The sequence below is a fragment of the Aplidium turbinatum genome, chromosome 8 (assembly GCF_918807975.1).
Source record: "Aplidium turbinatum chromosome 8, kaAplTurb1.1, whole genome shotgun sequence".
NCBI classification, from domain to species: domain Eukaryota; kingdom Metazoa; phylum Chordata; class Ascidiacea; order Aplousobranchia; family Polyclinidae; genus Aplidium; species Aplidium turbinatum.
Window position 1 is genome coordinate 24,117,168 of NC_137479.1, and position 13,845 is coordinate 24,131,012.

A 13,845-nucleotide genomic window follows, 5' to 3' on the forward strand; every position below is an offset into this window, starting at 1 on the left:
GGTTTAGTCAAGAAGACTGGCGACAGGAACGGACGAGGTCGCCTGTCAGTGCGACGCGTGTCTCAGCCTTCATTATTCGTTTGTTTTTCCAGCGACGTAATGACGCGCGTCACTTTTCCTGCAAAAAAAGTTTGTGGGAACATGATCGAAGACGACCATTGAAGGAAGAAAGAGAAAATCAACTAAATAGAAGCGCTTTGGCTAAACCTGATTATTTCGCCACAACTAGCCGGCTGGTAATGATCGACCAGAGCAGGGAGATAGCTTTTTTTCTTAAGTATGACGGAGTGCAGCGTGTTGTCATGAAAACAATGAAATTTAAGCCTAAAATTTGCTTATCGAAATATTGTATATCATGAGTAATAAAATATTTGATAATGTTGTTTCAAAATCCAGCAATTTTTTAAAGATATCTTTATATGTTTTTCAGGTACTTTGTGAATGAAAAAATAATAGCAAACGTAAGAAACGATTCTGACATCGCAACAAACTTATAAAGCAGACGAGCTTTGCAGCATCTCAGAATAATGTGGAAGCTGAACCTAAAAGCGCTTTTCATCGCTGTAATCATCATTGTGACTCTCTTGACTGTGGTTTCCGAAGGAAGAAATAGAGGCAAAGGAGGTCGAAGAAGAAGCAAGTCCCCCGAAAAACGAACTGAGCAGGAAGAAGCTACAACAACGAGCGCCACGGAAGTTCAAGAGGGGAGAAGTTCAAGAAGAAAAGAAGGAAGACGTCACAAAGCAAGAAAGAATCAAAGCATTTTGAAGACTTCCGAAAAGGCGAGAATAGTCACAGAACGTCGATACTTGAAGAGAGACTGGTGTAAATCTCAGCCCGTACGCCAGCATGTACGTACAAGTAGTGGATGCCATGCTGTGATAATCAACCAGTTTTGCTATGGACAATGTAACTCGTTCTATATCCCGAAAGACGTCACGATCGACGATAACGCTGAGATAGTTCCCGACTATTTTCGGTCCTGTTCATTCTGTAAACCAAAGTCTGAAGAGTGGATCTCAGTGCGCATGCGCTGCAAAAGAACCAAGAATCGAAAGCGTCCAAGGTTTATAACAAAGCGCATGAAAAGAGTGAAAGGATGCACTTGCATTGCTGTCCCCGATTTGGAACGCCTCAGCGAAGGAGTGCCCTTAATAGACCCCGAGCCCCCGAGACTTACAGCATTATCCAACTCCACATCGACAACGCGCTCGACAAAGAAATAAGATAGAGCTAAAAGTCCTGGAATACTGAATAGAATATGAAGACGCAGACGCTGACGGAGTTGAAGCGGTGACGTAGTGATGAAGTGACAAATGATGACAATGAGGTCTGGTGGCGAGCAGTGTTGCCGTATATTTATTATGTTTATTTTGTTCACATTTGCTTGAAAAAATTACATTGAAAATGTGCGAATCATTCACGAAAGCAAAAGAAACCTTCGTGCCGCCAGAGTAAAGTTTTCTCACAATGCGTAGAAATTTGAATAATTTTCACTTGTGTATCTTCAGTAACAGTTTGAATATTTTATGCGAATTAGAATCTCGCTGTTGTTTTACTTTCGAATTATTTGCGCAGCGCTTCTCAAGGTAATTGAGTATTTTTTCAACAAAATTGAATTAAATTATATTTTGAAACGATAGTTTGTTGAGTTGTTCTTGTGAAGGAAGCGATCAAAAGTTCATCTTCTAATATGATTGAACATCACAAGAGGTTGAATCAATGCAAAAAGGTGAAGAATTGTTTGCTTGGAGCTTTTGATCCAAGTTACCAAATAAATCCTTTTTTCATATTGCTTGAACGTACGCAGACGCTGAATCAATGTCAAAAAAGGTCTGATTTGCTGACTGAAATTGAACACGTGCAAACACCTCTTACGTATGAACGACATTCATTAAAAAAATAGACTAATCGAGTAAGCGCTGTTGTTATTGATGTGGTCTTGGCGACAACCGGGTCACGAATATTTTCGCTGTGCAATGGCACTTCTTACTTAAGTTATCCCGCTAAGACTCGGCGCCATCTAAATGACATTTGGCTAATGATCAGAGAAAACTTTTCGATTTTAATGAAATGAATGTTTAGTTACGCTGAGTCAGCGAAAATGTAGACAGGCGAAACTTTGTAGTTTTAAGCACAAAAGTTGATCACTTTCACATTGCAACTACGTAGCAGAACCAAGTTGCCTTATTCGGTTGAAGAAATGACCCCAAAGAAGAAATTAGCCTAAAATCTTGACATTAGATTATCTGATTTTGCTGGCAATATCGCACAATCGCAATCTAGCCATTACGTTACAGGCCTATCGGAGTTGGTTGTTGGATTTCTTGTTAACAAAGGCGGTTCACGTCTATTCCGGTCGAATCGAAAATATAATTTGAATTCTCGCTTTAAAAAAAAGTAGGCCAGTGGTTAAAAATCTGAAGCAAAATAGCTTTCGAAGAGTGACTGCTGCGTTGCCCAAGTAAATTTAAAACTAGATAACGAAAGCTTTCCAACGTAAAAGCCGCCTACTTGGTGAATTTTTGGTTTTTGTAAAGCCTTTTCTTGTCCTACAAACAATACATATTTACGACAAATGTCAGGCCGATAAGTGATACAATTTTAAATTCAACTGTCAGGTTTATTTCACTTAAAAAGAATAATCGGGAAATACTATAGGCTATATTGGATTTTGTTTTTTCAATTATTACAAATATTTTTTACAACAATTTAGGTACGGTAATGCAAGGACTCAAATCAGACTTTGGAACTCGATAGCGTGTAACATTTCGAAAAATCGTTAAAAAATATATAAAATTTTAAATAGGCCTACAGGTATCTCAACGATTTTAACGTTGGTTTTTATGTGGAAACCTTCCAGCCACGCTACTAACATCTTCGCTCAAAATAACAACAAAAATAATAACAGTTTGTTTGCCTTCAGGAAAACATTTTTTGGTCTACTGTGGTTAAACAAACCTTCACTGAGCTCTCTAAAGCAATAAAATCTGGGAGTTTAAGTGTTAATATGTTTGTGAAACTGTCACAAAGAAGCTTTTTCAATCCGCGAATAAGCAACCTAATCCTTTAACGAATAAGAATAAAAAATAAAAAAAACTTGAAAAATCATTTGTTGCAAGCAATGAGCGTAGCTTGATTAGTTTCTTGTTGCTGGTGCACAAGTTTATGGCAAACTACCTAAATCCAATAACGTAATGTAGCAATTTTGATATTATCTGTTAGATTTGCTTAATTTTTTTGCGTGTGTCAGAAGAAACGTTGCAGTATTCTGGCTCAATACAAGCAGCATATGCACAACAGTTCTCGTGTGCGATTTAAAACGAGAAAAGCTTCTTAAGATCTTTTGCATTTTTCTATCGCATTTGCAGGCAATTACTCTTCTTTAAGAACGGTTTCATCAACTTCTTTGGGAAGATTAAGCTTTAATTTATAGTTTGGCAATCTATTTATAGTGTAGCTTGTAAGACAACAGTTTGAGCTACAAATACAAGCAAACTTTTGTTAACCACAATTTCCACTGACCGTAAAACAATGTAATTTTGCTTCTGCTACTTATTTAACATTGATCGGACGTCCTGAAGGTACAGTATTAACCCTGTAAGTAATAGACCATCATAGCGACCTATTGCATACACACAGCCAAGGTGCGAACCTGTAGTCATGACTGGAGGCCACTGTAATTTTGATTTCAAACTCTAGACTAAATGTATTTATTCTCTTTAAAGTGATAGTTACGAGAAACCGAATGGCTGAATTGTGATCGCTGAATGTCAAATCACTGCAAAATTCCTGGTTTTAGGCTAGTACACAAAAACGGTAAATCTTTTCTTGTTTCCAATGTTGCAAGATGCTCTTTGGATTCCCAGTATAAGTAGGCTACCAAAATCCACTTACATGATAATGGTAGTACAAAAGCAGTCTAAATTACACATAGTATAGGCTACGCAAAGACTATATTTATCAATTCTATTACTCAAATTACGAACTTCCATTAACGATTCTGACTGCTATCAAGCGTGGTAGATTGTGCTCCTGCCAAATGTGAAGCTTGCTTGTTGTCAGGGCTTGTGTATATAGGTCGCCATGTGATACATCTATTAAATAAACAGCATTATATACATTTATACATAGACTATATTTACAACGCTGCAACAAATTTGAAATGGAGCATTATTCGTTGCTAAACTTTTACCAAGCCGAACTTGATCTAAAACAAAAATGTCTCCTTATTTGGAGGTCGGTCTCGAAGCCCGTTTCAGTTTTATGGGGTCAAGAAATTTCTATAATTTCAAATTTCTGTCTCCTACGACTTTAGAATTTTATCAAAAATAGACAAAAATTTCCATCTGGCAATACTGATCAAAATGTCAAAACGATTACGTTAGGTTACGGCTATTCAAAAGTTATGGCATCTCCGGGGAAAGGATGGTGGAAAACGTCAAAGTTGACGTTATAAAGAATGAGAGTGAAGAATGGCGAAATAATGACATCATACGATATTCAAATTCAGTAGTTTGCTTACGATAATTTGACAAATGAGGGACTCAACTGCTGAAGCAATTTAAATACCAAACTCGATCATTCAGGTCAATGGCTGATTTACTGCATTGATGACAGCGCCTGTTTTCCTTGTTGGAATGTATTAAGCTATCCTTGTAATGAAATTTACTGAAGATGTTAATTGTAATCATAACAAGCGATAATATAAAGATGGCGCCTATGAAGATGTAGACGCCGCAGATAACAAGGATTTTCTTGGCCGCCCGTGTGTAACATTCCGTCTACAGTACCTCTGCACCGTTTCATCCGGATTACAGTTTCTGCTAACATCATTATCAGGACTGTCCTGCTATAGGCCAAATGTGTGTTTGTGTACCGTAGTGAAAGTATGCGGTCGCAGCGCTCGTGTACAGCAAGACAAATCACCCTTGTCGACTTAAAGCATTACAAAAATGATTATCACAATCCGCCATATTGTATTGCTTTTCATTGATCTGCTTACTTAACTCTCTTCATCACACAAATAAAGCTGATTTGATAAGCAGATCTTGCGTCATAAAAACTGCTTTGGCATGCGAAGTCCCCTGTCTTAAACTATTTACGTTAAAGCTGTTTATCAATGAAACCGAAATTTCTATCCAAACTACAACAAACTTTAACTGTTTAATATACAAATATTATTTTGAAACGTTTAGATTGCATGACAAAGCGAAATCTAAGTCCTTAAAATTGCGATCACCGAAACCCCTCAGCAAACCAGTAACCTTTTTTTTTTTTTTTCGCGCAACGTAACCACCACCCTCTGTTATGAGATTTGGTAGGCTACATCGCTAGAGATTGGCCTATGTAGCTTTACACAGCCAGCGCAAGGTTATTTCGCACTTTGGGCAAGTTTCAAGTTCGGTGCCCCATTGGTCAACATTTTAGTGTTATACGCTAAACAATAAAAGGGGTGAATTTTTTGGGCTTTGGTAAATCAAATTGCTGTGGATTAAATTGGTAGTGAATAGCAGTTCAAAATTAAATGCTAATCAAAATTTACACACTATTCTTTTAACACAAAGTTTACTTTTGATTCGTTATCAGTTCTGCCATGTAGAACGCGGAAGCATGGTCATTCTAACAAGGCTCGGTGGCGGTGGGTTGGAGTTGCTAGTGTTGGCATGGGTGGTTCAGTAGGCCTAAGTATTTTTGAATCAGGGCCCGAGATCGTTTCAGGTACTCTGAAGCTTTTTGAAAAGCCCAAGATTTCTTTTAATAAACGTCCCATTGTTCCACTCCAACAGGTGCGATGGCCTTCCTTATTAATCAACAGGCCTACACCTATATTTTCCTCTAATTTTTTTAGAGATGTATTTTTTTAGAGAAAGCCCGAAATTATGCTTATTGCTGGGCAGTGGGCAGCCAGGTTGTCCTCTCAACCGCTCTTGACAGTAGCAATTACAATATGATTGTACAGGATCTCAACAGTTTCAAGCCATCAGTGCAACTTTCTCATTTCGTATCTCCTAAAGCAGGGGTCAGCAATCTACAGCCCGCCAAGGAAAATCATCCGGCCCGCAACCCCGTTACAAATTATAGTATTATATGGCCTGGCCAGTGGTATATTATAATCGAATGGGAAAACAAGTATTTTTTCATTAATCATTTCGCTAGGCACACGTCTTTGATTTGCAGCGTTTGTGTTTCTGCAAACAAAGAATTGAGCATAAAGCGCCTTTATGACACAACACATATTATTATTTCCAAGTTAATGGGTCAAGCAAGTAACGGCAAAGTTAATCCACTCAAAAATAGCTGAAAAAAGCAAATTTCTGTCACAAAAAAAAACCAATGAATCAGAAAATTCTTTCACTAACTGCAAGGTAGCACAATTAATAGCAAAAGATAAGGAAATCGTATACTGATGGAGAATTTGGGAAAAAAATATATGATGGATTGAATTTTTATCCTCGGAATGGGAAAGCTTCTTGCAGAACTTAATCCTGGCGGTTTCACATACCAGTACTTGTAAAGGCTTTGAATCAATGACGCAGGCCCAGTCACCGAGATTGACGGAGTGAAGTTTCCGATTGTTGAAGTCTTGTTGCCGGGGAATTATTCCATCCATTCGATTCCGCTGAATGGAGAGCAGTCCTTCACGTACATTGCTCAAGATCACATCCCGAGAGTCGAACCAGCCCCGCTTGATCTTGAAGCTTCTTCGTTCCAGAAGCCACGCGCTAACCAACTGAGCTATCGGGGCGTATAATGATGGACGTTATTGAGAGCACATGTCTAGAGAAAAAAATAAACTATTTTTCAGATATAAGTCTTTCAGCAAGAACCGTAGCTCGACAAAAAAAAATACATATACGGTATCTGAGAACGTAAAGTCTAGCAAAAAAAGTTGTTGCAGATTTATAGTTCTTCTCAATGGCGATAGATGAGAGCACAGACAACGACAGATAGGCCTACAACTGAGCTGGCAGTATTTGTGCGTGAAGTAAACAAAGATTTTACTGTTGAAGAATTTGTTCAGCTGATTTGTTCATTTATTCAGCTAATGGACGCGCCGCCCTGCTTCCGTAGATGTTTAATCGTAAATTAAACAAATTCTGTGGCATTATCAACTTCATTGCACAGACTGAAATTTCATCAACATAAATTCATTATCGGTAGAGCCTGATAGCGTCAATTCTGTTCAGTAGATGAAATGAATTGAAAGTTAAGATGGAATGGAAGGCCGATTTTGGGATGGAAGATGGAAAATCTCAAGGATGGAAGATTTGGATGATGGGATGGAAGATAGTCTTTCATCATAAACTTTTTAACACGGTAGGCCTATCAAGACATACAAAATTTGTAAAATAAGTTTAAAAGTAAAAGATTACGTTTCTCAAACTGAAATAATTCGATTTTCAATTCGACTTGAGCCAATGCGATTATTGATTGGTTTATGTTGTTGTGCAATATTATAACAGCAAAATCATTAAATGATGCAGCACGCTTAACGAACACAATTGAAACAAAGAAAAATAACAAATGTACACTGCATCTTTGAAGTAAGTAAATCACAACGGGAAGCTGCGAAGTGACCATGACGGTCTTCGAGTCAAGCAGCCAACCCTCAGTCAAGTCGATGATAAACATTTAATACGGTTGTTTATCGGTTGTTCGAGAACGAAAAGTCGACAACCTATAGTCCCTGTATGATTCCATCTGTGTGAACACTTGAACAATCAATTAAATAGTCTGTACAACAATAACATTAGCCTAGGCTAGGTAGCAGCATGCAGAGCGCTTTGCAAACCAAAGCTCTAACTGTGATAGCGTGATTAACCTACACATGATAATCTTGTGTTCCGAAAATGTTTCTGGAGCAAAGAAATCCAGTTTGTCCATCTCTTAAAATTGGTAATTTTAGTTTTCTTTATCTTCAAATATAAAAAAAAAACTTTCAATGTTGTTGTTTCAGAGAAGAATACAGAAAATGTTTAAATCAAATATAGTTATTACTATCTGAATTCTTAACAGCCTGTTTCACCTCAAACGGATCATCAGAAGGGTCTTATATATTTTCTACCAATTTTGTCCGACACGATGGCTGAAGTGGATGAGGTTTTGACACTCAATTGCTGAAAAAACGACCAGATGCAACGTTAGTTCAACTCTTCCTCTTGAGATAAACGTTAGAGGAATGCATTTGTAGAGTAACCTTTTATTCGGCAGCACCTAGTGAAAGAATCAATTGACAGTGTTGTACGCGTCAACAACTAAATTGACGGCGTCAGCGCGAATTGCCTAAAAACTTTACCGCGTAAAGCACTGCGTCAGCTCTTAAAGAAATTGACGGATTCAGCGTCAGCGCTATTTTAGCCAGGGTCTCACAAAACGGAAGTATTTCCACCAAGTTTAGACTAACAATAGCTATGAATAAAGAGCAGGTATTATGTTTTGAGACTGTATTGTAATTAGCTGCTTAGCCTATTATTTATTTCCTTGTAGAAACACAAGCATTTCAAAACGTTTGTCTGACAATCTGCTGTGTTTGGGACGCATAAAGTTCCACAGCAGCGCTGGATGGTATTGGTGTGTTGTATTTCAAAAACAAGCCTTGAAAACGTTCACTCGGAAAGGTATCACTGTTCCAAGCGTGCTGTAATGGTTTACCATAATTATATAAACCTTTTAACGAGGTCCACTGCAACAAAATCGCTCTTTTCAGGGGCATAGAGCTCTTGAAATAAAGTATCTTCAACCTCCGCGATGACATTCATTGATTTTTCGCTTTCTCTGTCTGATCCATTGTTCTCGATAGCCTACTGCTCACAATATGAGTGATCACCATTTGGCGAACTTCTTCCGCTTGTAGGCTATTCCAACCAACGCGAAAGCCGGTAATTCGGTTGAGTCGCGCTGGCCAAAATACATTGTGAAACGAGATAAAAAATGACGCATAGCGCTTGACGCTTAAAATCGGCAAAATAGTTGACGGCGCTATCACTTCCGTCAATTAAAAAAAAAAAAGGTAGGCTACAACACTGTCAATTGACATGCAGCACTTCAACAACCAGTAAATGCAGCACGGAGGAACCAACTGCTGACTATGTCACTCTTAAATGTCCCAAACAGAATTTATGAAAGCTATAGTTCACTAGCACTGGACGAAAATAGCCTAGGCCCTACATTGACCTGGCTTATTGTCACCTGCTTTCAAATCTAAACAATTATGGGGAAGGCGGGGAAAACAGACCCTCTAACGGTAATAGCTTCTACAAGTATGTGAAACTACCAGAAATAATCTGTCAAGGTTTTGTCAGTCCGAAGATAAAGATTTAAAATTAACCAACCATGTATTTTCTCTCTTCTCTTTTTCTTATTCTGCTCTTACATGTTGGTAGCCTATAGAAAGATTTTCATCAATGTGGGACCTGTCCAGGGGCGGATCCAGAGGGGGGCGATTGGGGCGATCGCCCCCCTAAAACCCAAGAAAGTAGCTTTATTCTTCATTTATATGTATACAATTTGGATAACAACATATCGAAAGCAATGCTGAATAAGTCTTTCGCCATGTTCAAAGATTAGGTTAGGCTAGGGCAGGCTATAATAATAACATAGTAAGTTATAAGGCTATTATTTTGTAGCAGAGTCTAATTACCGAACGAAATTACTAAAATTTAAAAAGTTTCTAAACTTTTTGCCGGCACTGTAGAGCATGGCGATAAATCCCTTAGCCTAGATAAGTTGGTTGACAGAGCAGGTTATTGGCAACTTTGACGGTCAGACGTGGAACTAAAACCATTGAAATTCTACCCAGTGGCGTAGGAGCATATGCTGCCGCCCCTGGCTTTCGTTGAAAATGCCGCCCTAAGTAGACTACAGCAAATTTTGAAATAGTTTCATGTTCAAGCAATCTTTTCAATAAAAATAATTACAAATAATGTGCCGCGTCTCAGAAGTTCTATATTGCTTGAGAAAAAAGCCTCATTGTCTCAGCGTTAAGGCCAAAAATAAAAGACAAAAAATGGACAACAAATGTAGGCTATTAGGCAAATAAAAGATAAATAGCCGCCTCAAAATTGAACTTTTCGAGCCTTCGCCGAAACAAAATCAGCGATAATATCTTCAAAATCAAGTTTTTGAACGTAGTCTCTTTCTATAAAAAGAATCGATAGAGCTGATAGCCAATCATCATTCATGGTAGAACGTAAACACGACTTTATCATTTTGAGCTTTGAGAAACTCCTCTCACAGCTCGCAATTGAGACACCAATGGTGAGATAAAGTTTCAGACACAAGCACAAATATGGTGTCGAATCAAGTAGGTGTGATTCAGCTAACCACTGTAAAACATCAAACGCTGTTGCATTACGATCAAACGTGGTTTCACTGCTTCGCACCAGTCTCTTAAATCTGTCAATTTCCACAGCTAACTCCAAAAAGTCCACTCCGTCGTCATAAGTGCTTTTAAAAGCGTTGGTGAATCCATTGTGACTTTCGCTTTGCAGCAGCGCGTGAGGATTCAAAAATCCAAACATATCATTCAAGTGGCGTATGCCGGTAAACCTAGTTTCAGCTTCAAGTTTAAATCTGCCCAAAGCTTGAAACATGCATCGTCTTACTTCTCCAACAACACTAACGCCAGCATCTTCTGCGTGTTCGCCAGGCATTCTCTTTATTCTGCGAACTCTCCGATCTTCAACTGGAATCTCTAGCTCTGTGCATTTTGTGATTGCTGCATCCACAGAACCTTTAACCAGATTATCTCGTTCTTCCACTAAAAAGTTGACAAACGCTTTCATCTTGTTAGTTAGAGCATTGCGCTAGCAGCAGTCCTTTTTTCTGCAAGTAAGTTTAAGTATGAGCCTGCCAAAAACATAAAAAGGAAAAGAAAAATATTGAATCGCTTCTAGAATAATATGAGATACATTATAATTAATTAACTCGTTTCTCGTGCTGTGCAGCCTCATTTTGCCGCCCCCTTGCAGCCGGCCGCCCCTGGCGCAGAGCCAGAACCGCTAGGTGGCTGCTAGGCCACTGATTCTACCTTGAAATTGCATCTAGAAACAGCAAAGCTCAATTTTTTTCAATGAGACTTTAGCATCTTGACACCTAACATCATTGCTACCACGAAATTGCTCAAGTACCGACCCGATAGCATTGACAAAAGTCATTTGCAATGCCTACAAAGGCTTGTTACGTCATATATATAGTGTGGAATCTGCTCTAAATTCAGAGATCCAACTATGGAAGGAGAAGTGGGAAAACATAACTGTTCCGGCGACTGCTGCAGTCTTACCGATGACTGCGGAAGAAGCTTTATAACCGTGTGATGAAAATGTGTAAACAATCGTAGACTCTCTTCTAAAAATATTATTAACCTTGCCAGTCAGCGTAGCATCAGCCGAAAGAAGCTTTTCATCTCTTCGGTCGTTGAAAACCTGGCTGAGGAACAACATCGGCGAGGAAAGACTGAATGGATTGGCCTTACTATACCAGCATCGGGACATTTTAATTGACACAAACTCCGTCATAAATCGATTTGCCAACAATAGAAACCGTAAACTTGACTTTGTGTTGTAGTCAAAGGTACGACACCTGTTAGTATTACCCGTACCGGCAAAGTAGCTTTTTATTTTCGTTTTATTTGTGAAGTCCACAGAAATAGTTGTTTCTGTTATTGTTAGTTTCTTTTTTTGTCTGATGCAGCGACCGTGCATGACACGTTTTAAAAGAGGACTATATCTTTTGGTCGTCATTTAACTATGTTTAACTGCCATTCTATTGTACAAATTGTAGTGTTTCGCTGGTCCAAAATAAAAATTTACAATCGATACCTATTACCTAGCCTATAGGCCTAGTGGCAATTCTACGGGAGGTGAAGCATAAGCATAACCCAGTGTTCTGACCTGGCCCCCACTTTTGTTGCTCATTATCTTGAATGTATGCATAACCTTTCCTCATTGCTCTTTGTAACAATTCAAAACTTGTCAGATGAATAAAACCTCGAAGTTATACCAGAGCCACTATATACATATAGTGACTCTGGTTATATATATGTATATAGTGACTCTGGTTATACAGTAAATCTATAACCTCAATGTTTGTATCAATATTGGGAAGACAGAATTAGGCTACCTGTTATTATCTTTCCGAGGTCAATTTTTAAATTGCCGTGAAACAATCAAGAGTGCAACCTTCAGTCTCAACTATAAATGCGGCTAGGTTGTTCAGGCTTCAACTTGACATGGCAAGGGCATATCAGCTCCTCATCTCTCCCTTTGTTAAACAACAGCATTGTTGAAGGTTTTTAAGTTATAGAGTTTCAATTTCTCATAATTTGTGTTCGAAATGCTCTCAACGCATCAAATTCGATCTAAATTTTCTAGAGGAGACCCTCGTCGTTGTTTGTGCCTGGCTGATCACTTGCCTGAATGTCAATGACATCGCCCCCCTAACGTGAATACCTGGATCCGCCCCTGGACCTGTCACCATCTTCAACAACTTTTCATCTTCAACAGAAAATAAAAGCTTCATATTCAGTAGTTTGTCTAATTTTATCACCAGCTTCTCTTCTGACTGTTTCATCTTTATCTGTACCTTCATCTTTTACACCTGGCAAGCAAAAATAGGTGTGAAAGAGCAAAAACGGTATTTCTTTGCATCACTTCCTTCACAATGTTGATCTCCGTGTTGTTCGGTAGCCACTTTAACAAGTCGAAATTCTGCCACTAAACTTGACTAGAATGAAACCGCCAACCAATCATAAGCTACGGTTTAAGTGACGTAAAAAATGGCGAAAAAAAGATGATAGCAAGCAAATTAAGTGATGGATTTTTTGTCAGCTGGTTGGCTTAGGGGTTAGGGCAAGAAAGTAGTCATTTCATTGACGCGGGTTTGATTCCCACCACTGCTATTGCTCTTTTTCTTCTGTGATTACCAAATTAAGTTCAAAACAAGCATTAACTCTCTGGATGAGTGCTAGAAGGGTCACAATTGGACGGTAGCCTCTTATAACATGTTATAACATGTTCTGATTGGTTGGCGGTTGCATTGTAGTCATTCGCAGTGGCAGAATTTCGACTTGTTAAAGTGGCTACCGTGCTGTTCTTGTTCAGATGTTTTAGAAACATTTTACAGCATAGAGCTAGTAGCTTCTCTTCTATCAGTGTTTGTCGACAAAATAACATTAAATTGGTGAAATCGAAAGCTACAAAACTAATAAATAGCACCAGTAACCAGAAATTACTGTAACCTACAATTGCAGGGATTTTTAAGAATTTTCGTATCTAATACCACTGACCACTGTACTACCCAACGCTTATCTACACTTTCTAGACCTGATAGCAAAGAAATACACAACACCTACTCGAAATATTCACCTGGAACGATGGTTGAAGATGCACTGCGATAATCTTTTCTTATTGTTGCAGCAAAACCAAAGTCGGTTTACACAACAGGCATGACACGTCAACGACTTAGTTTCATCGCCACTGATACAAGCCAATCATTGTGCACGTGTGCTAAAAATAACTTCATAAGACTCTTGACAGTCTGCGTTAGTGTTTCCAGAAAACACAATGTTCGACTATTTGCTTATTTGTGTCTCTTACATGGAAATACGATTGACAGGATGAATGTAAGGCTGTTATTATGTGGTGGATTTATTGCCAAATCGTATCAGTTTACTGTCAACGCGCAGTGGTCAATTACGTAAACAGCTTTGTTTGTTTTCACGGCTGGCCACCAGAGCGAACACGATGTGTACCTATAAGCGCGACAATAGAATCAGATTGTGACAGGATAGAAAGTTATGATGAAGTCATACCCAAAGAAAACAAATTTGTACAAAAAAAAGAG

At 38.6% G+C, this 13,845-nt stretch overlaps 1 protein-coding gene across 1 annotated transcript; it reads left to right on the forward strand.

Annotated features, from left to right (window-relative positions):
• Positions 1–435: 435 nt before the first annotated feature.
• Positions 436–1,642, forward strand: LOC145775753 (uncharacterized). The gene has a single exon (XM_082587114.1). The coding sequence runs from the start codon at positions 528–530 to the stop codon at positions 1,224–1,226; it is 699 nt and encodes a 232-aa protein (XP_082443240.1). The 5' UTR covers positions 436–527; the 3' UTR covers positions 1,227–1,642.
• Positions 1,643–13,845: the final 12,203 nt, after the last annotated feature.